The sequence below is a fragment of the Desmodus rotundus genome, chromosome 7, assembly GCF_022682495.2.
Source record: "Desmodus rotundus isolate HL8 chromosome 7, HLdesRot8A.1, whole genome shotgun sequence".
NCBI classification, from domain to species: Eukaryota; Metazoa; Chordata; class Mammalia; order Chiroptera; family Phyllostomidae; genus Desmodus; species Desmodus rotundus.
Genome location: NC_071393.1, coordinates 35,352,711 through 35,378,852, shown reverse-complemented (window position 1 = coordinate 35,378,852; position 26,142 = coordinate 35,352,711). Strand labels below are relative to the sequence as shown.

The window sequence follows — 26,142 nt, the reverse complement described above, 5'->3', positions numbered from 1 at the left end:
TACGAGTGGGTGGGTGTTTTCACTGACTCCTCATTGGATGGGCCTTCCCACAGTTAGGGACTGAGCGAGCAACTCTGACCCATCGGGTTTTCCTGGGCCTTCTCCCCTTCACTGCTCACTTCTGTCTTCCCCGAAGCGCCTGCTCAGCCTGTCTTCACCAGCAGGGTGCTTCTGGTATTGCCTGGTGGCCAGAACTGACCCCAGAGATGTCACATCGGTGTCCTGGTAGGCCCAGGCCCAGGGGAGCCTCCATTTAGCAAGTGCTGCTTGCGCTCCTGCTGAATGAGGCCCCTATGCGTACGGAGCTTCAAACAGTTTTGATAGAGTGTATGGTGACAGCTGTCACATCAGTGTGTGTTTAAATCATTTGGAATGAAAGGGCAGATAAAGTGCTTCTCAGATAAGGTCAAGTTAAAGGAGTTCATCGTCACCAAGCCATTATTATATGAAATGTTAAAGGGACTTATCTAAGAAAAAGAAGATAAAATATGCACAGTAAAATGACAGCAAACTCAGTTATTAACAACCACACCTAAAACCAAAACAAAAGAAAACTAAGCAAACAACTAGAACAGAAACAGAACCACAGAAATGGAGATCACGTGGAGAGTTGTCAATAGGGGATTGGGAGGGGGAGAGGGGGGAAAGGTACAGAGAATAAATAGCATAAGTGATAGGTGGAAAATAGGCAGGGGGAGGGTAAGAATAGTGTAGGAAATGTAGAAGCCAAAGAACTTGTAAGTATGACCCATGGACATGAACTATAGGGGGGGAATGTTGAGAGGGAGGGGTTGGGCAGGATGGAGTGGAGTGAAGGCGGAAATGGGACAACTGTAATAGCATAATAAATACATCAAAAAATATATATAGGTGAGTTTTTGTGCAGCCATTTTAACATTGAAGGTGGGAGAAAATGCGCAACATTTTTGATGTATTATGCTTTATTATTTCAAGAAAGGTAAAAACTACTGAAACACAAAAAGATCTGTGCGGTGTGTGGAGAAGGTGCTCTGACTGATCGAATGTGTCAAAAGTGGTTTGTGACGTTTCGTGCTGGAGATTTGCTGGACGATGCTCCCTGGTCAGGTAGACCAGTTGAAGCTGATAGTAATCGAGACATTAATTGAGGACAATCAACGTTATGCCACGTGGGAGATAGCCGACATACTCAAAATATTCAAATAAATAAAGTTATTGGTGAAATGAAAATGTCTTTTACAGGAAAAAAAACACAAGGACTTTTTGGCCAACCCAGTATGGAAACCTGGTGGTGTCGAAGGACCTGGTATTCAAGAAGGACCTGGCCGACCCTGGCTGGTGTGGCTCAGTGGATTGCGCACCAAAGGGTCGCTGGTTCCATTCCCAGTCAGGGCACACGCCTGGGTTGTGGGCCAGGTCCCCAGTAGGGGGCACATGAGAGGCAACCACACACTGATGTTTCTCTCCCTCTCTTTCTCCCTTCCCCTCTGTTTAAAGATAAAATCTTTTTAAAAAGAAGGAGGAGGAGGAGGACCTGGCCAGTCCTAGGGCTGGTGGGGTGGGGCAGAGGGGAAGTGGGAAGAGCGTTCCTGGGGCCAAGGAGGGGCCCAGCTATGGGGTTTGGTCTCCATCCGAGCAGCAAGGCACAGCCAGTCTGGTTTTGGGTTTTGTGTGTGTTTAGATGATCTGCTTTTCTAGAAGGGTGACCTGGGGCTGGGAGACATTCTGGGCATGACCACCTGAAACGCCTGTAGCTCAGGCCTAGCCTGAGAGTGCTCAGCCTTTTCTCTGCCATGATGCACATTTGTGGGCCCGGCCTGGTTTTGGCGAAACTGAAAGAAGTGGACCGAGGTAAAGCGTTGGGTGAGTTGTCGTCACCTTCCCTTCCACACCGTACACCTCACTTGTCTCGGCCCTCTGGTTGCAAAGCGGGGACATTGAGACGGTCTTGAGCCTGTCTCACTGATTTTTTTTTTTTTTTAAGACATAGGGGAAGGGAGAGAAAAAAATGGAGAGAAACATCAATGTGTGGTTGCCTCTCGTGCACCCCTCACCGGGGACCTGGCCCACAACCCAGGCATGTGCCCTAACTGGGAATCAAACCAGCAGCTCCTTGGTTCACAGGCCCACACTCAATCCACTGAGCCACAGCAGCCAGGGCTGTCTCATTGATTTTTATCCTTTAGTAATTTAATGACTGATAACCAACACTTGGCATCACACCTCACAAGCTCCTGGGACACGCCGGGGGTCCGTCCCGTGGAGACTCGGTGGGCCTAGTCTAGGAGAGTGCTGCGGTGGGAGAAGCAGGGCCTCCAGATGTTTGAGATGGAGACAACAGAGTGACGGGGACAGCGCTGAGGCAGACGTGGTGGGCGAGGAGGGTCCTCCTGGGAAGAAAAAGGCACCAGGCCATGGTGATCCCACCCCGTTTCATTTCTCACAAGAAAATACAGGATGGTATCTCAGGCTAAGGAAAGGAAAAGTTTCTCAAAATAGACCCTCCAAAATAGTTCATCAAAAGATACCATAAAGTAAAGAAATGAACTGGGAGGAGATACTTGCAACACAACTAACAAAGGTACAGTAGCCAAAACGAGTTCTTTTTAATGCTTACCAAGACAGAAGCAAAAAGATCCTGGCTGGTGTGAGTGGACTGGGCACAGCCCTGCAGACCGAAAGGTCACTGGTTGGATTCCTGGTCGGGGCCCGTGCCCGGGTTGCAGGCTGAGTGCTTGGTTGACTTGCAAGAGGCAGCCGGAAAACCTTTTTCTTAAAAGCAGAAAGTGTGCACAAGAGGAAACACAAATGCCTGGGTCTCATTCGTGATCAGGGGAATACGCACAACCACTCAACACCATTGGATCGACACAAACTTCAGTCTTAAAATTCCAGGTCTTGACGAGGATGGGGAGCAATAGGAACCCCAGACTGCTCAGAGGGTGTAAATTAGTCAAAGCCGTTTGGAAGGCATTACCTGTACTTATGGAGCGTGCACCTCCCCCAGGGCCCAAGCAATTCTGCGCATCCTGAACATTTGCCCGGGAAACCCATCGGCACCGAGGGCAGTGGCTGCTGTGACCCTGCCAGTCAGCACACACGTGTGTGCCGGGCGCTGTCTTAGTTCTTCGTGTGAATTAACTCCTTCCACCCTCCGCACGTTTATGAGATGGGACTGTCACCGTCCCCTTGTTACGGACCAGGAAACAGAGAAGTAGAGTCGATGGGACTGAAGTCCCGGAACTGGGGAGAAGAGCCCCTGGGGCCCCACCCCCAGTCCTGCAAGAGAGTGACTGCGCATCTTACATGTGAAGAAACTGGGGAGCAGGAGGGTGCCCCAGGTTTCCCATCTGGCCAACTGCAGGGCTGGGAAGGGACTCGAACGCAACCGCAGTGGCCTCTCCCACCTGGGCCGCCTCCGTGAGGGACAGGGCAGCTCAGCATGGTGACAAGAGGAACGGTGGCTCCCGTTCCTGCCCGGCCTGGCACCCGCACCGCAGTCTGCTGCCCCCCAGAACCTCCCACCTGACTGGCCAGGGTTAGCCAGGGGCCTCTGCACAGCCCGAGGGGCGAGGGCAGGGTGTGTGTCCCTGTGACAGGGGAGCCGGTGGCGTGGGGCTTCTAACCCGGAAGGTGCGGAGTCACCATCCGAGGGAAGGGGGGAAGGGGCTGACCAGGACGGCAGGACTGGGGAGAATGGGGCTCCCGCTGAGCTTGGAGCCCCCGGAGGCACAAACCCTAGGCAGCTGGGACCCGGACAGACCCGAAGGCCAGGGCTCGTGGGGCGGGCCCTGTGCCAGAGAACAGGGAGCCGTCTGAGAGCAAACGGGGAAAGGGGGCAAGATCCGCCCTGGGGGAGGGCCTTCCGGCAGAGCAATGTCTGGTTTGGAGCCTGTTGTGGGTGTTTCCCTGGCAAGGGACCCCACGGTTCAGGACTGTGTCGGCAGAGAGGAGAGGGACTTATTCTAGGGCCCCACGGTGTGTGGCAGAGTCCAAGGACAGGGAGACCTGGGGCTGGCCTCAGGGTGGGGGGTTCTGGGCCCCAGAAGCGTTAACCATGGAAGGTGTCCTTGCCTTCTGAGACCAGCTCGCCCTGCTGCCCAGGCCACAGAGCAAGGGGAGATGACCATCCCAAAGCTTAGGTCCATGTCTTCTCCAGGCAGGAGACCCCCTGGGTCAAACCAAGATCTCCGTCCTCTATCTCCGGGATTGGGTGTAGGGGAGACTGCCGGCCCCCATCCTGGGCTTGCAGGCCTGGCAGAGACACACAGGGGTGGTGCTGGGTACTGTCCAGGGCGAGCTGCGGATCCTCCAGCTCTGAGTGCAAGTTCTCACCAAGGCCCAGGCTTTCTGGAGCTCAGCCTGCACCTGGGCCAGCTCAGAGCCCATCTCCGGCAGGGAATTCTGGGAAGGGGGTGAGGGTTGTTGGCTCCTCTCTCCGTTTGGTGTTTCCCCCAGGACATCACCACACCCTGGTCTCAGAGATTCATTCTCACAGGGGCCTGCTTGGGACTATGCCTTGACCTAAAGAAGGGGCACAATGGCTGGGAGATGCTAGGGGAGCTGATGGAAGAGCATCAGGGGAAGGAGCAATATGCCTTGTTCTTCTCCACCAGACTACAGGTGACCAAAAATTTCCCGACTCCAAAATGTTGCCGGGGCATACTCCTCAGCGCTCCCTATAGGGATACAGCCCAGCTTGAGGGCTCCCCGAGGGCAGGCCCAAGTCTGCAGCCCCTTCCATGTCTACACACACACCCCCTCTGGCTACTGCGCAGGTGCCTTTAGCCCCCATGCATTTGCTTGATAGGAGAGCCCGCACTGCCACGGAAGTGTCTGGTCCCTTCCCAGGGCCACCTAGAGATAGGATGGGGGCAAGGTAGCCTGGGGTCCAGCCTGGGAGGGGTTTGGCTCTGCTCTTGGCCCTTGGTAGAGACACCCTGACGCCAACTCACTGATTCCAACAAAGCAGACAACCCTCCCACCCTGCCTCCCAGGTTCAGCCCCACCTTCACCTCTCCAGGTGGCCTCAGTCCCAACTCCTCTGGTTCTTAGTCTCAAGAGCCCAGTGTGGTCTTAGGGGGCCTGGCCCATACAACAAAGGAGGACCCCTCCTCTAGCCCCCCACCCCCAGCTTGACCTGGGAGTGGGGCAGCCAGGACCAGCCAGGCCAGCCCTCACCTACCTGCAGGAGCTGCAGCACCTCGCCCCTGCCTGCCCGAGTTCTCCCCTCTGCCTCTGATGGGGAACCCCTGAACAATCCTCTAGCTCCTCTTTGGGCCTCAGTTCTGGCCAATCCTGGGGCCTGGTGGGACAAAGGCCCAGTTCTAAAGGGCTGGAGAGAGTGTGACCCAGAGACAGTGACCCACTGGGTAAACCGACTAGGGCCACAGAATCACCGAGGGTCAGAACTTCAGAGTCCTGCCAACAGCCCCCCCAGTGCATAGACCGGACCAGAGCTCAGAGACAAGGGGCTGGAACTCTGCTGCCTGAGGCCCAGGGAGGATTCCACTACAGCCTTCCCCACAGAATGGGGCCTGGGCAGCACATGGCCTGCCTTCCTCACTTGAGGCAGAGGAGGTGCCTGGGGCCCAACGAGCAGCAACCCTCCCAACTCACCGTGGCCCCAACTGACACTCCAGCTTCTCTGCAGCTGCGCCGGGGGGGGGGCTGGGGCTAAACAAGGGGAAGACAAGACCGGGAACAGCTGCGTCCTGGAGGTCCCAGGTCACACCCGACCCACCCAGTGGGAAGATAGCAGGAAGCAAAGTTGGGGCTATCATGGGTTGGATTGTGTGCCCCCAAAAAGGTTGTGTTTGCGTTCTAACCCCATTACCTTACAATGTGACCTTATTTGGAGATGGGGTCCTCGCAGAGGTGATCAAGTTAAAATGAGTTAACTACAGTGGCCTCTAGTCCAACATAACCGGTGTCTTTATTAAAAAGGGACACGTGGCCACGCGAACATGCGCACAGTGGGAGCACCTGGTGAGCAGGGGACCAGGGTGAGGCATCCACAAGCCAAAGGACGTCAGACTGCCCGTGACCCCCCAGAGGCTGGAGGAAACAGACTTCCGGTCTCCAGAACGGTTTCTGTTGTTTAGGTCGCTCCCTGTGCAGTGCTTGGTTGTGGTGGCCCTGGAGAACTGATACAGAGGATGAGTGTGATCGAGCCTCATTGGCAGCTCTCCAGCCCCAAAGGGACCCCGATTTAGGAGACTTTCCCCTCAGAGCAGCCGTGCCTGCAGCAGCGTGTAGCTAACATCTCGTGATGACTGCGACACCTGTGTCCCGCGCAGCACGGACCTGTCACGGCTGCTGGTGGGGGAGGAAAACTGTTGCTGTCCTCTCTCTGTCTCTCTCTTCTGTCTCTCTCTCTTTTTTACAGATGAAGCCCGGAGAGGCTGAGAAGTTGAGTAACTCACCCAGCCAGGACTTAAGGCCAGTATTCAGGCTCCTGAGCCCACGGTCTGGTTTTGCTTTTTAAAGATGTCCTGGCAATTACAGTTGGCATGTGCTGTATTAGTTCGGGTGGGCAGCATAGAGGTGAGACAGCCTTATGAAGTGATCCCCCTGGTAAGCGTAGCACCCATCTGACACTGTACGTACTTACTACAGTGTCACTGAGCACTCTCCCTACGCCGCGCTTTACATCCCGTGACTGTGTCTGTAAGTGGCAATTTGGACTTCTTAACCCCTTTACATTTTTCGCTCAACCCCGCAACCTCCCCTCCTTGAGCCCACAGTCTTCACCACTAATTTAGGGACAGTGAAGACCACAGAATCCTGGGAATGGAGAGAAAGCCAGACTGAGGTAGAGACCCAGAAAGTGTCAGTCAGGGTGGAAGGAGCTGGAGGTTGGGGATAGGACTGGAGGTGGAGCATGCTGGAGCTCCTCCCACTTCCTGCCTGCCAGAGGTTAAGGCAGCATCCAGAACCTGACCAGCTGTCGCCCCATCTCTGAGACCCTCTGCCCTGCTGTGAGTTCTGCCCAGGGTCGAATTCTAGGTCACCCTGTGAGCACAGGCACAGGGCCTGGAGGCACCCACTTGCTCACAGAAGGTGAGTCCTGGAAGGGTTTTCCCAGGGACTAGAGAGAAATGACCTAGCCAGTCCCTAACGGGCAATGGGCTGGAAGACCCTAGAGGCGGGGCCTAGGTCAGCTCTGATTTGGGGGGTTTGGATGGGCCCACCTGGGGCCACTTGCTTCTAGGAGTTTGAGTGCCCGGATGGCCCAGCCCCAGGTCACTGTGTGCCCCGCCTTCTCACTGACACTGTCCACTGCGAACAAGCCCCCGACTTGACTAGTGTGCGCACCCCATAAAGAACAGAGTCCCTCCAGACCCTGAGGAGACAACTGAGGTTTTGTTCCATGCAGTGGGTAGTTGCAGTCTTCCTTGAGCAGCTCACAGCCTTCTCAGAGACCCCAGTTTGAGACACACTGATTTAGACCAACTCCACCTTTTGTTAGGCCCGGGTGCTGAGACACCACGCCCCACCAAAGCTTTCCAGCCAGACCAACGGACGGGCCCCAGTAGGGGGTCCTTCGGCAGAGCAGGGTCCCGTCCTGGGCCCTCACAACTCTGCATCCCTGTGGCTCCTTGGTGCCTGTCTCTCTGTGTCTGGTGTCAGGTGTGCATCTCGGTGTGTGTGTGTCCATGTGTCTGCCTGCCTGTGCACACGTACATTTGCTCAGGAGACAAGGGGAGGACACTGGCCAGGAGAGGCCATCATCAAGCTGGAGTTCGAGTCCCGTGGGCAGGGCATGGGACGCCCACGGCCCCTGTCCCTTGTCTCACAGCAACCCCTCATTCACTCTACTTTTCACTTGGTTCAGGGACTGTTCACACGTGCCCATCCCCATGTCTCTCCTCGCTGGGCCTTTGCGCGTGCTCTTCCCTCTTGGTAAAAAGCCCTTGGTTCCTTCACTCTTGGAAGATTCTCCTGTTTATCATCAGGGTTCAGAGGCCCAGAAACATTCAGTACGGTGAGGACTTTCCTATCTGCTACCACTCCCCCACCCCCGCTCCGGGGTCTCTCCCCTCATCAGGCACATCAAACTGTAACTGCCAGCTCCACGACTGTGTGGCCCCAAACTATAAGCTTGGGGCACCAAGTGGTCTGAGCTGAATCTGGTTCTCCTACGCGCAGAAAAGGGCCGGACACTGGATGCTCACTGGATAAATGAATGGGTGATGGAGCATGCGGAGCAGCAGGCGGAAGAAAGGGGGGATGTGTAGGATGAAGTGTCTTAAGAAGGGGGGAGGCTAATTGGCTTGTAGTAGAAAAGACAGGGAGTGGGGGAGAGAATGGGGAGGAAGAGGGAGCACACACCTGGGGAAGCCAGGCCTAATTCTGTGTCTGTAGTGTCTGCAGCTCCTTCTCCTTAAATTTCAAGGCACCTGCCACCTGGTGGTGCCAGCTACCTCTCCCATCTGCCTTCCAGGACCCGGGCACCTTCTCATGAAACTTCACTGAGGGCCCTGGCACCTCCTGGACCTGGAGTGCTAGTGGAAGTGAAGCAGTCAGGACCCATCATGGGCCCTACATCACCCTCCCTCATTTCCAGTGGTTCTTTCCAAGTTGCACAGAGGTCCTCGCTAGGTCTTACTGGTTGGGATGGGGACTGGGGCAGAGAGGTCTCTGTCACAACTCCCTGCACAGAGAACCCTCTGTTCCAGGCACTTCCACTCTTCAGCATCCTGATATGAGCCCAATATCTAAGGTAATCTCACACCCCATACACCCCTGCCCCCCCGCCCAGCCTGGCCCTGGAAGGGCTCAGCCATGTGTAGGGGAGACAGGGCTTGTTGAAGATGACAGATTTCTGACATGTTCCCATGGAAATCCAGACTGACAACCAGGAGTGTTGATACCTGGGGAAGGTGGCTTGGTTTTGAGCCTGTGATTCAGGGTTTGGTGACAGAGGCTGACCCACCTCCTGACCACAGGGCTGTCTCACTGAGTGTGAGAGCAGGACACCCACCCCAGCCTAGCCTGGACATTCTGAGGGGTGGGCCTGAGCAGCCCCTTAGCAAGCCTCTGGCCTAGGGGCCACCCCCAGTGCCGCTGGCAGCACCCACTTGTCCCTTGGCAACCTGGTGTGCACTGCCCCCAGAGCCTGTACGCGGCCCTACAGCACCGTCTGCTCTGTTTGCAGCTAATCAAGCAGACCCCTCGTCACTGGTGGTTCTGACCCAGCTCTTCAGTCTTGTTCACCTGTGAAGACTCAAAGCCATGGCTCCCCTCCACCGGGGCCATGCCTGTGATGTCTGCTCAAGCTATCTCCCAGGCCTTCACCCATGCAGTCCCCTCCCCTAAGAGCCCCTGATCTCCCATCCCCCGGGACTCAGTCCTTCCAGGAGGCCTTCTCTGACCACCCCAGCAGAGGCTTTTCCAAAATCCATGCTCACCTGCGGACCAAACGATTTAAGGCTGAACGGTACCTAGATGTGGCTGACGTGGCTCAACACTAGAGGGCGCTGTTTTAAGTGGACTAAAAAATAGATGGTGCTCACGGGAACTGTGCTGTGGAGGCCCTGCTCCTATCTGTTTCTCCTGGTCATTCTCCCCACCATGGACTCCCTAGAGCCTCTCACCCCACTTCGGAATCCCCCAAGGACAGGTCCTAGGCTCCCCTGCTGCTCTGCCCTTGGCGCAGGTGGGCACAGCCAGGTTCAAATTATGCCCTGGTTTTCCTGTGGGGCTGACAGTGCCAGCTGCTTGACCCACCTGGGTGAACATCGACAGCCACTCCTGCAGGAAGGTTTTGCCCTGTGCCTGCACAGGGGTCTCAGCTGCCCCCATGGAGACTCCCCCGTTTCCATCTCAGGTCTGCTCCTGGCCCTGAAGACCTGGCACCAGAATCTCCTGCAGGTACATTCACTCCAGGCTCCCAGGGTTTCCTGCCAGGCTTTCTTGTATGTGTGAGTTCTTTTAGTAATGAAGGGACAATAGATGAAGCACTCAAGGTAGAATCTCAGGCACAACAGCTGTTGGACCGCAGATTTTGACGAAGAAGCCAGGAGATGGCTCCTATTCTACTTCAGTAAAAGAGCTGCTTTGTTACTGGGAGGCAAGGACTCCCGGGTTCTCGGTGGTGGGGAGGCTGGTGGGAAAATGGATCCGACTAGCACTAGGGCAGGACCTCGCTCAGCCACTGACAGGGCCCCGGCTTCCAGGGGCCACGGAACCTGGCAACACGAATGGGTGGGAGGAGGGGACACCACAGAGTCCTCCCACCTAGCCTGAGTGGTTGAAACCCTGAGAGGGAACTCGGTTCACGTGCCCGCGGCGGCAGGCCAAGCATTGTGTCGGGCCAAGAATGGTAACTCAATCTCTGGCCCCTAAGGTAGCATACTAAGGCGGCGGGGTCACCCGGGCTCGGTCATCCTCTGCACCATTGAAGACGCTCTGGACTCTATACTGGGGTGGGGCGGGGGTGCATCTGGTTGGCGGGGGACTAGGAGCCGGTCTTGAGGGTGCCTTAATACATCCTGTTTTTACTTAGCTTCAGTTGTTTACTTCGGGTGGAGCTAACCGAGATTTGGGGACCTTCTCAAGCCACCTAGGACTAGAGACACCGCAGCAACTCTGGAGTGGATAGCTCCGCTCCGAACGCGCCAGCCAGGACTGGGAGACTACGCTATGCGCTAGGGGCGTGCCCAGCCCTCACTGGGGGGGTGGGGCGCGCTGTGGGCGGGGCCGGAGAAATCCTGGCCAACCCCGCGGCGCGGCGCGGCGCGGCCCCTTGGAGGGGCGGAGCCTGGAGGGATGTCCTGCGTCTCCCACTACTGCACAAGCTTGGTGCAGGGGTAATTGGGGAGCTCTCCCCTCTGCTCGGCTGAACTAGGCCAGCGTAGTTCAGCGGGAGCCCGGGGACGTGAACGCTCACAAACCGCCAGGTCTCCCAAAGGGCCCGACCTCGGGTTTTCTCTTGAAAACGGGTCCTAGTTATCCCACCCCGACTAACCGTGAGACAATGGGTGGTAGGGTTTTGTTGATCCAGAGGTCGTCCAGTGACTCCCTCGAAAGAAATGGCCAGTGGGGAATGACCGCGGCAGGGCGAGGGGTCTGTTAACTGAGAAACAATGATGTACTCTGGCAGCGGTCAGCATGGAAGAGGAGAGTCCCCTTCGCCAGCGGCCACGCCCCCGGGGATCCTGGGTGTCTACCCACAAACTGCTCGGCGCGCCCACGGGCGCTGGGCGTGCCGCCAATGCCTTCGCCCCCGCCCCAAAGGGAATGTGGTCTCGTTTGCTTCTTTCACGGAAGCGGGAGTCGCGTCCACCTTCTCGAGCCCCGGGGCTCGCCGGCTGTCCTCTGAGGCGACGACGCAATAATGCCCTCCTCCCCCAGCGCAGGAAGGGATTGGCGGGCGCCGTCAGGGTCGGGGCGGCAGGGCAGGCCGAGCCCTCCAGCCAGGTCGTGGTCCCACCTTTCGGCCCGCAGCGCCCGCTGGCCGGGGAGAGCTCCACTGTTGCGTCTTTGGGGCCTACGTGCACCGCGACACGGCGGAGGGCGGGCCGGGGGCTTCCCCTGGGCTCTCCCGGAACCAGTCTCTGCAGACGCCGCACCGATCAGGCGGGAGAAGACGGGTCCTCCAAAGCCTTCGAGTTGGAAGCCAGAGCGGCCAAGCCACCGAGCTAGGGATGGCGACAGCTGCGTCACGCGAGGGGCGGGCCCTCGGAGGGCGGAGGCTGGAGCCGGAAGCGGAAGAGGCGCACGGAGCGGGAAGTGGGGCCTAGCCGCAGCCGGAGCCTGGGAGACGGTGAGTGTGGGCCTGGGGCCGCCGCGGCAAAGGTGAGGGGCTGGGTGGGCGCGCCCGGTGCGGGTCCCTGGGCTCCTGGGCTGTTGTGGGCCTGTTCCTTTGTCTCTCCTCCTCGACCCACCGCAGGCCGCGGCTCCGACCTCTCACCTCTGACCCGCCGCTTCTCCCCCGGGGGGCGGTCGCCGGAGACCCCGACCTCTCGATCCTGCAGTGTCAAGAGCCCGAGCCCGAGTGGCCTCTGAGGTCCCTGCAAGGGGCTCGGTTTCAGCCTTGCAGCTGTCCGCGGAAGGGGTCGGGTGCTACTGAGACCAGCCTTGAGGGGCTTTCAGATCCCTCCCCTACTCCCGGCTCGAGGCTTGGTCCGCAGTCTCCTCCCCTCGCGGCTTGGAGTTTGATTCCGACCCCGGCTGGCGTTCCCCCTGCACGCCCTCCCCCACCCGTCTTCCCCTCGCCGCCATTGGCGGCGGTTACGGGGGGACGGAGCTTGAGAGCTCTGGGACCCGGGGCATCGGGAAGGGCCGCGAGCGAGGGCCGCAGGTCCCGGCGCGTTTTGTTGTGATGATGGAGCCGCTCCAGCCTGGGGGAGGGGCCCGGCCAAGCTGACAGCACTAGTGCCTGGGCTGCTCCTGGTGCGGGAGTCTCTGTGCTTTCGTTCCGGGTGCGGGCACTCGGGTATGGAGCTGGGGTGGCAGTTGCCTGAGCCAGGCCCCTGTCGAGGTGGAGCTGGCGGTCTTCCAGCCTCCTTCCTCCGTGCCCTTGAAAAGGAGGAGAGTTTCACCCGGTGGTGGCTGCTTGCAAGGTGGCAGGTTTGAGGTTGCAGTGGTGGAGCAGCGTCAGCCAAAAATAACCGTGGGGCGCTGCGGTGCCTGGGCTCGCGAGGGCAGCCGCCGACCTGGCCGGCTGCCCTTGTCAGCCCGGTTCTCTGGCCAGGAACAGCAAATGAGAAGCCGCCTCGGTCTGTTCTCGGAGAAGAGCTGGCATCCCCCGCCTCGTTTCCTGCACGTTACCTTTTCATGGTGTAGAGCAGAGCCTTCTGGAGTGTGACCGTGGCCCTTAGCGTCTTGATACAACCCGTTTGTTGGGGTCTCGGAGGGTGATCATTGGAGCAGGCCCTAGAGCCCTGGCTGGCAATATAGCCGGGATGGGGGGTGGGGTGCATCGGGTAATCCCAGTACTTCACCTGCCCGTACTGTGTTGCAGGAGGTGTCCTCTGTGGTTGTCTTGTGTGTGGTACTTTGCAGCTTGTCATCTCCTTTGCCAAGTGGGCGGAGAGGTGCCAAGTCCATTTTCCAGGTGTGGTAAATGGGAAGGCCTAGAGCGGTCTAGGCCAGCACTGGGGTTTACGTCAGGGTTTTCTGAGCAGAGCTCTGTTCCCCCGTGGTCCCTCGGAAGAGATGTAAAATGTCCTCGGCTCATTTAACACAGACTCACGTGTTACCTGGACCCTTTTTAATGTTAACAAAGAGCTGCCTGCAGTACCTGTTGTGGGCACAGACTTGTGCTGGGCATTTGACCCGAAGGCATGGTCTAGGCATGCTAGTGAAGGAATGGTGGAACGTGACCCTCACAGGACCCGGTAAGAGATGACTGTCCCCTGGCTGCACGAGGAAGCTGAAGGTCAGAGCAGTTTCGCGGCTTGCCCGCAGGCACACAGCTAGAAGCGGCAGTGCCAGGATTAAGACTGGCATCTGTCTGACTCTGGGCTGTGCCCTTTCCTCCAAGTGAACGTGTGTTGACTTAAGAATCTTCCAGGTCCCAGAAGAGGGATGCTGGCCTGGTGTGGACTGGACTGTGTCCTCCAGCTCTGGTATTTCGTCTTCCCAGAGAGGATGGGCAGGGCCCTTATCCTGGCCCCTGGAGCATCTTCTGGGTCACTCAGTGACATGTGATAAATTGCCTTCATTTCATCGCTTGGGCACCTGACCCAGAGTAATTGCAGGAGAACAGTAAAGCATTAGTCAGCTGATCATCAAAACAGAACAGCAGCCCTTGACAGTGTGGCTCAGTGGGGTGAAGCAAAAGGTCACTGGTTCGATTCCCAGTCAGGGCACAGGCCTGAGTTGCAGGTTTGGGGTGCATGCAAGAGGCAGCCCACTGATGTTTCTCTTTCTCTCTTTCTCCCTCCCTTCTCCTCTCTCTAAAAATAAAATAAAAATCTTTTAAAAAAACCCCAAAAAACCAGAACAATAGTCTAAGTAATTCAAGAACTGTAGGGGATTTTACATAGTATTTCCCTGCAAGGATTGCTGGGGACCGGGACTTCCAGGTCGATAGGGACAGACACCTGCTCGTGGGGCGATGGAAGGCAGCGGCTTTCTTAGCATCACAGAAGCTCCGGGGTTTGTCAGATATGCCTCGCTGCCCTGCTCACCCAAGGGGGCCATTCCATTTTGTCCTTCTCCCACCAGACTCTCACGACACGGGGCAGCTGCAGTGGGCTTGTTCAGAATGCGGTTGGCCAGGCAAACCTGAGACCAATCACCACTGAAGGCTGACTCTGGCCAAGGGGAGGGTTTCGGTTTTGGATGGAACAGGGACCCAGCCTGGCCACTTCCCAGAGTGGACGTAAGTCCCCGCCGCACGGGGTAGTGAATGAGTGAGCCTTTGCCACACCTCCCTGAGCGCGCGCTCCTGGGACGGGAGAAGGGCGCCGGGACAGGACCAGAAGAGAGGACAGCAGCAGCAGCACCACTGGCTAGAGGTGGAGCGCTGCCCAACAGGGCACTGCAGGCGGTCTGGGGTGCCAAACGGGCGCCAGACAACACACCTGGGTGCCCTGACCCCACATCTTTACCGGTGCTGACCAGCAAGGGCTGGCCAGACCCTCAGGTGGGCTAGGGAATGTTCGTGAGAAAGCTGGTCTTTCTGTCTGTAGCTCCTCACGTAACTGGTGGTCCTTGCTCCTCGGAGTGGGTCCAGTTCAGGGCCTCCACAGGCAGTTGCACTTTGAACTTGGGCGCTTTCACCCGTGGCTCCTGTGTCTTGGTGACCTGCCAACAGCCATCTGATTGTGGCCTCTGGCTTGACAGAGCAGGTGCTGCATTGGAACCCACAGACTGGCAGGAGGGAACTGGCCACAAGAGGCCTCCTTTCTCCTGGGTCTTGGACTCCTGTGATGGTGGCGCTCGTCAACCCTCCCAGGCGCTCAGGCCGGGAGGCCTGTGAAGCTGTGCCAAGGCGGCGGCTGCTGTCTGGCAAAGAAGGGCGTTGCCTAGTGCTTGCTCTTCCAGCACTGTGACCTCAGAGTTCTCCACTCCATGACCCTGGGAGGGGCTGCCCCCAACGGAACAGGGGCCTCTTCTTCAGGAGAGCCTGGGCTGCTCAGGCAGCCAGGTAGCTGGGGGTGGCCGCCTGCATGTTTAGCAGAGCTGTCCATTTCTCGTGGCCTAGATGCATCACTGTAAGCGATACCGCTCCCCCGAGCCAGACCCGTACCTGAGCTACCGATGGAAGAGGAGGAGGTCTTACAGCCGGGAGCACGAGGGGAGGCTGCGGTACCCGTCTCGAAGGGAGCCTCCGCCCCGGAGATCTCGGTCCAGAAGGTGAGAGGGAACAGGGTCAAGAGCAGGGGCCCCTTCCCTCAGCCGGGCCAGAGAGACAGTCTGGGGGCTTTCGGCCACCTGGGGCTTCTTCACGTCACTGCTGCCTCTGTGTGGGCGCACCAGATCACTGCCCAGTCCTCCTTGGGCCCCTCCCCTGAGCTCACCTACATTCCCCAGCCTCAGTGTTTGCTTCCATCCTTGCCACCACTTCTTTCTCTGCCTGTAAGTCTTTTCCCAACACACTCTCCATTTTCTAGGTCAGTATCTCCCTAACCTCTGGGCCTTCCTCAGTGGGCATAGAAAACACAGCCTAGTTCCTTCCAGGGGTGGGTCCCCGGTCCTTTCTCGGCCCCAGACCAGAATTTCAGCCTCAGCAGGGCACAGGAACCCTTGGAGGCCCTCTGCCTCCTGCCCCGGTTCTGGAGGCCGGACTTCAGACACACACACTGTCTTCCCCACTTCACCCAGGCTGTGTGCCTCTGCTCCACCAGGCCGCCCCTGTAAGCCCTCTTCAGGGGCCTCACCAGATGCCTCTTGCCTGGTGGTAGGAACCTGGCTGGTGGGAGGAAGGGCCTGTCTGACCAGCATCCCCTCCTCCCCGGCAGCCATGACCGTCTGCCCTACCAGCGGCGATACCGGGAGCGCCGGGATAGCGACACATACCGCTGTGAAGAACGGAGCCCATCCTTTGCGGAGGACTGCTACGGGTCTTCACGCTCCCATCAGCGTCGGAGGTCGAGGGACAGGGAGCCACGCCGGGCCCGCAAGCACGCCCACCACTGCCACAAGCGCCGCACCAGGTCTTGTAGCAGCGCCTCCTCGGTGAGTGGGGGCCGGGGTGTGCTGGCGGGGGCTGCAGGGCCTCACATTCGTAGCCTCCTCTCAGGTTGGCTGGTCCGGGTGAGTACTGTTGGCCCTGCGCACGTACATCTGGTGTGCACTCGTGCGTGTGAGTGTGTGTGTGTGTGTCTGGTTTAGGCACAGGGCTGAGCAAAGGGCCCGGCTTCTCTGTCTTCCGGCCCACTGGCAGTGTCAGCTGTAGGGGCTCTGGTTCCGGCGCCGGCAGGCTCCCAGCCTGTCCGTATCTCCACACTGAGCCAGGCGCGGGCTACATAGGGGCCAGTGGCCAGGGAGGCCAGGGACACGTCTTAGGGACCCTCACAGAGTTGCTGGTGTGTGGTCTGGAGCTGTCTGGCCTGGCTCTTCCCACTCAGAGGTCCCCCCACATGTAGCGGAGTGCTCCGACTGGCGTGGACTGCACCCGCTTCTGCAGTCTCAGCCCCTACACCCCTCCCCAAAGGCCTGGCGGCTGGACTTCCCACGGGTAGGGGAGGGTCTTCCTATCAGGCAGCTCAGACTGGAAGCGTCCCTTCTGACCTCCAGCCAGGCTGCCTTCAGCCAAGCCTCTTTGCATGGGGGGCTGTCAAGACGAGAGGCGAGCTGCCCATGTGATGGGACATGGAGAGAAATGGCAGAAAGGACTACAGCCCCGGGACTTGTCCAGCTGCAGACCACATGCAAAGCCCAGGGCCTGGAGGTGTTCTAGCGCAAGGCTGCAGAGACCTGTAAGGAGGCCACGGCCCACGGGCCCTCACACCTCTGGGAAGCAAAAACTGTTGTGAATCTCTGAGGTTAAGTGCTGTCTTCTACCCCGGCCCCCTGCCCTCCTTCACTCCCTCTCGCTGGCCATGAGGCCCCTGAGGGGAGGAGTAGTGGCAACAGTGGCGGGGCCGGGCATCTTCTCTGCTGAGCGCTCTGGTGACTTCTCTGAGTGGCTACGGGTCGCAGGCTGACTGGGGCCCCCGCGCGGCCTGGTGGTCTCTCCCCGGCGCTGTCTCGGGAGGGCAGTGCGGGTCTGCAACTCGGCTTCTCTTTTGGCGCCCTCTGTTGTCAGGTCAGGAGGCTCAGGATGGGCCCGGCCCATGGGGGCCGGCTGGCTGGGCTGGCTTTGGGTCTCTGTGGGCCATTGTGGTAGGAGGCCTGGAGGTTTCTGGGCTCCTTTCCTGCTTGAGGCTGGTGGCGCAAAGGCTGCTGATGGAAGGCCCTTTCTGGTGGTGATGTCAAGTCTGGCCATGGATGCTGTCTGCGGGCCGGTGGCAGCTTGTCTCCGAGTGACAGCTGTTGGGTACGTGCGGGGCGTGTGGGCGAAGCAGAGGCAGGCGAGGACAGGCTGGGCGTTCTGCGGCTGGAGCCGGGTGGCCTCTGCCTGTTCTGATGATCGGACCCAGGCCGGACAGCCACACGTGTGCGCCGTTTTCGCTGCGTCTTCCCCTGGCGGACGCGTCCGGGGAGGGTCTGGGAGGGGGACGCTCAGGAGAAGGGTGTCAGGGCTGTGGCTCTCCGCATGGCCTGGCCCCGCCCCGCAGCAGCAGAGGCTGGTCGTCTTTCCGAGCATTTGCGGCGCCCTTCTTTTAGATAATGTCCGACTTTTCTTTACATACCTGTAGCTGTTTTTACTTTTCTGTTTTTGAAGTCAGTTTGTGTCTTGACGTGTCCCTTGCAATATCCCTATCGTTATATATGCTGTGTGCCTTATGAAATGCTGGGATCTGGAAAATCCAACCAACCAACCCACCGGCTCCTCACCGTCTCCACCTCTGCCTTTGACTGACACCTCAATCTGTCAATCGGAACCGCCTACCATGCGATTGGTCGGATGGCGTTTCGGGGGGCGGTGCATGCAGAGAAGCCAACAGAGCAGTAAGCGCAGCAGCCGAAGTGTGGAAGATGACAAGGAGGGCCACCTGGTGTGCCGGATCGGCGATTGGCTCCAAGAGCGATGTACAGCCACCTTTCGTAAAACTTTACCTCTCTACTTTCTACCCCCTTGTTAGACCAGACCTCTCCTGCCTGGAGGGGCCTCTAGCGCGCGTGGTGCCTTAGCGGGGCCACCAGTAATTGCCTGAATGACGCAGACGCTAGCAACTGCTGTTGTTAAGAGTGTAGCAGAGAGAGAGAAACCTTTTTTGTTTTTGAGAATTTGAATGCTGTGAACTTGCAGGAGTTGCCGACCCTCTGCCCTCCGGACCCTCACGCCCTGCTTCTTTTCTCTCCTAGATGAGATTGTGGGGAACCTGGGCGAAGGCACCTTTGGCAAGGTGGTGGAGTGCTTGGACCATGCCAGGTGAGCGAGCTTTCTGGGAAGAGCTGGCCTGAGGTTCTTGTAGGCGGTGGCAATTAGAGCTTAACCTTTTTCTTTCTGAAGGGGAGCGCCATAGCAGGGTTCTGACCTGCACATGTTGGGGTGTTGCTGATACCGTGACAAGGGAGAAACAGCTGGGATTCCCCAAGCATGTGGCATGCCTGCCTAAGAATTGCCGGCCAGTGAATGGCCTGCCCGTTTCCCCAGGTGGTGGTGGTAGTGCTGGTGGGGAATACCAGAACGGAGCCAGGGCTCTGGCTCCTCTGGGCCTTGGTCTGCGCCCTGGGATCAATTTTAGGGCCAGTGCCAGGGCCTAGGCCTCTGATGAGGGTAGAGTACTGCTGAGTCCAGCCCAAGTATGAGCCCCCACCCTCTAGAGGCTGGCCTGAGTGCTGTGCAGGACCCTGTTGAGAGAAACGAGCCCCTGGACTTTCTCACCAGGCAGACTGCTGCCGTCTGCAGTGTGGCCAGGGCCCGGGGCGGCCCCCCAGAGTGCGCTCAGGCAGGGCAGGGGCGCCTTGCTAACCCAGGCGGAACGGGGTAAAGGGGGGTGCTTTGGTCTCCTTGCCCTTGTCCCAGAGCAAGACCCTTGCCTCTCTTGCTGTAGGCTGGAAGGTCATCTCATGGGGGCCACGGCCTCCCTGCTTCAGTGGCCCTCTCATTGGTTTGTGGCTTTAGCCACAAAGTTCTGTCCTGGCTGTCCCAGTTGAGCCACATGCTGCCCGCATGTGACTCTTCCACTCTGTCAGAGCGAAGCAGCACGTTCAGGGTTCACCCATGTCCCTTGGCCATCGTGACAGGGCCAGGCACCGTGGACTGCTCCCACGCTCAGGGAGGGCAGCCAGATCAGGCAGTCTAGCCAGCCGCGGAGCCCCAAGATAAAGTGATGATGGTGACTGAAAGGAAGCTTCCCCAGCCTCCCAGTTCCCATGTAATCACCCTCTGGACCCGAGAAGTCAGGGGTGGTACCAGTGAGCATGGGGACACGTAGCCTGTGCAGTGACCAGAGGGACGTGTGGCAGACTTGAGAGCTGTGACACACAGGGCAGCCACGCTCTCTGGGCTGTGCCACTGAGCAGCTAGTGGGAAAGCCAGCCTCCGGAGTCACTGAGGAGCAGGCACAGGCCTCAGGGCCTTCAGAAAGTCTGAAGGGAGTCAGCTGGTAGGTTTATTGTGAAGAGCCGAACACAAACGGGTCTCACCCCCTGAGACTTCCAATCCTGGCAGCTGCCTGTGGGGTGATGAGCCTGTGCTGAGGGTTGCAATGCCACTGAGGGGTCCCTATCTAGCAGGCGGCTGGTAGCCTCCCTTCTGAGGTCCTTTCCTGACCTGCAAGTCTGAAAAAACGGGATAGGGAGAGAAAAGCAGGGTATTCTCTAGAAGGGGCTCCTGGCCCTCTGATAAACGCTGTGAATGGTAGGTGGCAGGTCCGGTAGAGCGCGCAGCCCTTGGTCTCCCTGGAGACGCCCCTACTCCTGGCCACCCTTACCCCCTTGCCAGGCCTTCACTCCGTCCTGGAACCCCACCCCATGGGCAGCTGTCTCTCCAGATTTTGCAGACACGCTCTCGAGAGGTCATGAGGTGCCACAAGAGGGCACTGTGTGGGACAGCCCTGCAAGGGGCAGAGCGACTACCAGCCTACAGGCTGGCACTCACTGAGTGAACTAGGGCTGGTACCGGTCAGTGTGCTAGGCCTGTACTCTGCCCAGTCTTCCCTGGAGCTGGCAGATAGCTGAGACCATGAAAGCCGACGGCTGGCATAGGTGCCAGGGGAGCTCGCTGTTAGGAGGGTAGACGTCTGATGCTACTCAGGACAGGCTGGGCATCGAGCTCCTGCTCTCCTCAGGGTAGGCCCTGGTGTTGCAGTCCTGGGTGGTGTCTGCCAAGAGTTGCTGGGCCGGGGTCGAGGGTGGGGGAAGGGCTGGGCAGCTTCTCATGAGAACCTCTGCTTTCTTCCCCGGTGCCAGAGGGAAGTCTCAGGTTGCCCTGAAGATCATCCGCAACGTGGGCAAGTACCGGGAGGCTGCCCGACTAGAAATCAATGTTCTCAAAAAAATCAAGGAGAAGGACAAAGAGAACAAGTTGTGAGTGTCAGCAAAGAACGGGAGGAAAGCTTTCACTGGGGCACCTTCCTCTCCTCTCCGAACTGCCTGGAGGAGCCCCAGGGGCCGAGCAGTAGGATCCCCTCACCCAGTTGGCACCACACCTTCTCCATGCACTAGAGATAGGGGAGTTGCACTGTTGAGCCTTACTGGAAGGAGCCTCTGGACCTCAGTCCAGGTCCCAGCACGACCAGCCCTGTGTGCTCCCAGCCCTGCTTTTGTGGGCTGCAGGCCTCTCTGGGTGTGGTGGGCATTAGACAAGCTGCAAACTGGAAGCTCGCTGGGGCTCGCAGTCACACCCAGAGGAGCTCTGCCTTTGGCACGCAGGTGCCAAGCCCTGCACACAGGCGCCCCACTGGCAGTGGCAAAAAGGCACTGCTAGTCCTCTGGCCCTGCAGTGTCCTGGCATCATTCCCTCTTTCCTGGCAGTGCCAGGATCACGCCCACATCACAGGTCCGTGAGGTGGGAGACCTGGGACCAGAATGCCCTCAACTCGCCCCCACAGTGGGCGCTTCAGTCCTTGCTGAGGTCTGCGGATCTCACTCTGGCTGTCCTGTGTGTCTGCATTCGGGGTGTGGCTCAGGCCTGGCTTCGTCAGGGGAGGGGCACGGCCAGGCCCGCCCTGTGCACAGCCTGAGCCCACCCGTCCTTCTCCCGCAGCTTGTGCGTCCTGATGTCTGACTGGTTCAACTTCCACGGCCACATGTGCATCGCCTTTGAACTCCTGGGCAAGAACACCTTTGAGTTCCTGAAAGAGAATAACTTCCAGCCTTACCCCCTACCGCACGTCCGGCACATGGCCTACCAGCTCTGCCATGCCCTTAGATGTGAGTGTCCCCCGCGCCGAGAACCGTACACCTGGTGGGAAAAGTGCCTGACATGCTGGGGCCCCTGGACTGCACGGCCTTCAGGCACGAGTCCGTGCCCGTGGAGAGGTGCAGGCTCCTCCAGGGGCCTTCTGAGCCAGCTTCTGCCTGTACGCACTCAGGAAGAAACAAAGTAAACTGCTCTAGAATTTTCCTATCTACCAACTCCATTCCCACCTTCCTGCGTGGATGAAAGGGTCCAAGTGACCTGGGGGAGCCCAGCAGCAGCTCCGGCCAACACAGACCCCTTCTGCCTGCCAGGCTTTGAGAATGTACTTGGTGCCTGGGCTCGGCACTGCAGGGTTGGTGCTCAGAGCAGGACCCAGCAGGGCTCCCTGGATCGGGGCAGACAAACCTAGTGCAGGGTCTGTATAGGCGGAGGGGATGGTGAGGAGCACCCCAAGCGAGGTGAGCTGCTTGGCGATGGCCTGGAGCCGGGCGCATGCAGACACTGGTGAAGGGGGCTCCACTCTGGGGAGCAGCGGACCACAGTGCCGTGAGGGTCTTGAGTGTCAGATTGGGAGCCTGGAAGTGGGAGTGGAAGGGCACCACCACTGATGGGGCAGGGACTGGAGGAAAATGGCAGATGTCCCTTAGGGCGAGGGATGACGGGAGGCGGGGCTGTCTCAGGGGTGGCCCTGTGCTTGGTTTAATGTTCTTTTGACACCAGCTTGACACTCTTTAATTTTTGAAAGAGGGGTCCCGCATTTTCATTTTGCCCTGGACCCCACCAGTGATGTTGCTGGTACTGGGGAGAAGGAACCACCCCAAGGCTGATGCTGCCACCTTGGTGAGAGACCAGGCTGAGGAGGCCTAGCCCCCAGAGGCGGAAGGAGGTGTTTTGAATCCAAAGTGTCTCCCGCCCCATCTTCTAAAGCTCTCAGAGCCTCCAAGGCCTTAAGCACAGAGAACCCCCGAGAGGGAAGCCAATGCAGGGGCAGAGCTGCTCGGCCCCTTCGGCCCCCTGCGGAGGCCATGGGGTGAGGTTCTCTGGAGTTGCAGGACTGGGCTGGCCCAGCACTGGCAGCAGCCAGAGAAAACCTAGGCTCTGAGGGTCTGCTCTGCTCCTCTCCCGCCTTCCCAGTTCTACATGAGAACCAGCTGACCCACACGGACTTAAAGCCAGAGAACATCCTGTTCGTGAATTCTGAGTTTGAAACCCTCTACAACGAGCACAAGGTACCAGTGGGGAGAGGGTGGTGCCCTGCCGCAGAGCTGCACCACCCACTGGGAGCGACTGCTGACCCGGCTCCCCTCCCTTGCCTCAGAGCTGCGAGGAGAAGTCGGTGAAGAACACCAGCATCCGAGTGGCTGACTTTGGCAGTGCTACCTTTGACCACGAGCATCACACAACCATCGTGGCCACCCGTCACTACCGCCCCCCTGAGGTGATCCTCGGTGAGCAGTCGCACGGCCCCCAACTCACACGCAGTGGGCCACTGCTGGGGGGCCGGGTGAACAGAGGCAGCCGCATGCCCGCCCGCCACCCAGGGCCAGTGTCAGGAGCCCCCGTTGTCGCCCAGCTGACCGGGCTAGGAGATAGGCCTGTGCTGGGGTTCGGGTGACAGTCCTGCCCGTCAGTGTGGCAGCTGTCCTGTAGCCTAGAGCCGCATCTCAGCGCCTCTTTCCGCTTCGGCCTTCAGAGCTGGGCTGGGCACAGCCCTGTGACGTCTGGAGCATTGGCTGCATCCTGTTCGAGTACTACCGGGGCTTCACCCTCTTCCAGGTGAGCCCCCCGCCCCGCTGCCACAAGCACTCGCACTCTGGCAGGCCGCAGCGGCCTGGTGCGTGAGGCCCTCAGGGCTCACCGTCAGCAGGGTGTGACACTCACTCCTGAGTGTTGTAGAAAGCAGCTTGGGGAAAGGCAAAGGTGGTGTAGCGGAGCACTCAGGGAGCCTGGAGCTCGGCCAGCGAGCGTGGAGGATTGGGGCTGGAGGAGCGTGCGTTTGTGGCAAGAGACACGGCAGGAGTGAGGGTGTGGGGATGGGCCGGGGCTCATAACGTTCCGGGGAGAGTTAAGAAACATGGCCTTATCCCTGGCAAAGGGTGGCAGGCTGCCAGAAGGTCAGAGAGGCTGGGAAGGCACTTACCCATCTGTTTTGTCCCCTATCCTCCCTGAGGGGCTGAGTCTGACCCCCACTTGCTCTGTCCCTGACCTTCCATAGACCCACGAAAACCGAGAGCATTTGGTGATGATGGAGAAAATCCTAGGGCCCATCCCATCGCACATGATCCACCGCACCAGGTAAGCAGCCCTGGCCCAAAGGTCCTCCCCACCTTTGGCTGAGGGTCAACAAGCTACCAGAGTCTGTGCAGAACGCCCCCGGCCCCTCTGGGCAGCCCAGGATTCCCTGCCTGGCTTTGCTGCTCTCCCCACCCCCACCTGCCCCCTCCAGGGACACAAGGCGCTCGACCACTTCCCGTCCTTCATTTCCAGGAAGCAGAAATACTTCTACAAAGGGGGCCTGGTTTGGGATGAGAACAGCTCTGACGGCCGCTATGTGAAGGAGAACTGCAAACCTCTGAAGGTCAGTGTCTGGCTTCCTCCAGCTCAACTCGTGCCAAGGAGACCCCAGGCACTGGGCACACATACAGCAGAGACAGGCCAGGCAACTAAAGGCTGTCCCCTTGCCCCAGCTGTGAGGGAGGCTGCACCCAAGGCTGCTGGGCGCTGGCAGTGGGGCTTCTGCCAGAGGGGCTCTTTGCCCTACCCCTTCCTGACAGGGTGGCCATGAATGTAATTGGGGAACACCAGAAGAGCCAATTATCAGAGACCCTGCTGCTTCCTGCCCCCTCTTCTCTCTGTTCTGGGAAGAACTGGGTAGGACCGAGGTGGGGGGAGGGAAGACCTAGCTGTGCCCAGGAAGCCTCTACAGACTGCGTTCAGTGCTCGGGCCAGGGGTTTCGCAGAGGCGACTTCTACCCACTTGTCAGGACTTTGCATGTGGGGAGAGAGGCACAAAGCCAGCAAGACACCCAGCAGCCTGGCACGTTCAGAGCAAGACGCTCTAACAGGCTGAAAAGAGGAGCCGCTCCCTGTCCAAGAGGGCAGACGCTGCCCTCCAGGAGGTGTCACTGCCGCCTCAAGCCACACAGCAAGGCCCCCGTGCCCGCCACCACACTGAGGCGCCTTGTGTCCCTGAGCAGAGTTACATGCTCCAAGACTCCCCGGAGCACGCACAGCTGTTTGACCTGATGAGGAGGATGCTAGAGTTTGACCCTGCCCAGCGCATCACACTGGCGGAGGCCCTGCTGCACCCCTTCTTTGCTGGCCTGACCCCTGAGGAGCGGTCCTTCCACACCAGCCGCAACCCCAGCAGATGACAGGTGCACACCGCTGCACGAGGGGGAGATGGGAGAGTGGGACCGGGCTGCTGGCCCCCGTTCTCCGACCTCTAACCACCGGGCCCCAGGGCCAGAGCCACCCCACGAACAGTGCAATGTGAAGGAAGGCAGGTGCCCACAGGCGCAGGGGTGCAGTGCCCAGCTGCCAGAAAGCACAGATTTGACCCGAGCTATTTATATGTTGTAAAGTTATAATAAAAGTGTTTCTTACTGTTTGTAATCCCTGGTACCAGTGTGTCTCCAGGCTCCTTGCCTTCTCCATTCCCTATCTTACTAATAAAGTCTTTCTTAGCAGTTCAGCTTGTGGAGAGCTGAGTGTGAACTGAGCCAGGCAGACCAGAAGCTGGGTGGTCCTCTGCACCTGGGAGAGCAAGTTCAGCCTTGAGGGCAGGCTTGCACAGCCCCAGAGGGCGCGTGGGTCTCCTCCTGCACCTGTTCCTTGCTGGTCCTCGTGCCTCTCAGCTCTTAAGGGGTTAGGGGGAGACCCCACTGTGGCTTACCGGGCAGCATCTGGTTTTACCTGTCCCAGCCCCTTTAAGCCTAGGACAAGACTGGCTCCTGGACAAGGTCTGCGGTGGCAGTACCTCCCTGCAGCCTACAGAGCAGACCGCACCAGAGACAGGACTCAGTCATTCAGCTTTATTTCAGTGCTGGTTTTTAGTTCCCCGAGAGCTGCATGGGTGGTCGTCTAACCACAGGACTGGGGCCCCTCGGGGACTGGGGGTGGCAGGCAGGACACCTCTGGAAAAAGCTGAGGACAGAGGACTCATGCTCGTCTGCAGTACCACCAGGGAAGGCCCAGGCCAAGGGCACCAGGAGGCTCCAGTGCCAGCAGGGAGGAAGAAAAGAACGTGGGCAAATTCCCAGTGGTTCCTCAGGGCTGACACCTCCACCCCTGGTGCCACCCCAACTCACTGGAGTGAGCAGTCTTTCGGGCCAGGGCGCTCTTCTGGCTTGTGCACCGCGCCCACGCACCCACTCGAACCTGTGCGCGCTGCTCTCTAAACTGCTTGGAGTCCAGCACCACTCCTCAGAATATGGCCCTGCCCCTGAAGAGGGCCCCGTCCTGGGGCTGGTGGGCCCTGAGAGCGAGCAGAGGCTCCGGGAGGGTACACAGGACAGGGCTGGCTGTCTCTGGTCCCCTCCCACTGCTGGCAACACCACTTGCAGGACAGGAGGAAAAGAGGGACCAGCCCTCTCTGCCCTGCCCCCTCTCATCCTGGCCATGCGCCTGTAAGGCAGGTGACACGCAGCCCTGGGCCACAACCCACAGTGAGCCTCCCGCTCAGCCCTGTAACCAGAGCGCACGGGCACAGAGAATAAGGAGCCCTGGAGCGCTGATCACGTCTTCTGCAAGGGCAGCTGTCAGGGGCTCCAGGGCATGGCTCCTGTTCT

The 26,142-nt window shown here is 58.9% G+C and overlaps 1 protein-coding gene across 1 annotated transcript; it reads left to right on the top strand.

Annotated features, from left to right (window-relative positions):
• Positions 1-11,244: 11,244 nt before the first annotated feature.
• On the top strand, positions 11,245-25,046 carry CLK3 (CDC like kinase 3). The gene is given in 17 exon segments (XM_045192730.2): positions 11,245-11,451; positions 11,453-11,512; positions 11,514-11,623; positions 11,626-11,664; positions 11,667-11,749; positions 15,140-15,291; positions 15,897-16,113; positions 17,976-18,072; positions 18,349-18,415; positions 20,401-20,517; positions 21,197-21,363; positions 22,487-22,581; positions 22,671-22,800; positions 23,046-23,128; positions 23,568-23,647; positions 23,840-23,930; positions 24,550-25,046. Coding segments are annotated over 17 exon segments (1,896 nt in total). The 5' UTR covers positions 11,245-11,320; the 3' UTR covers positions 24,727-25,046.
• The last annotated feature ends 1,096 nt before the right edge of the window (positions 25,047-26,142 follow it).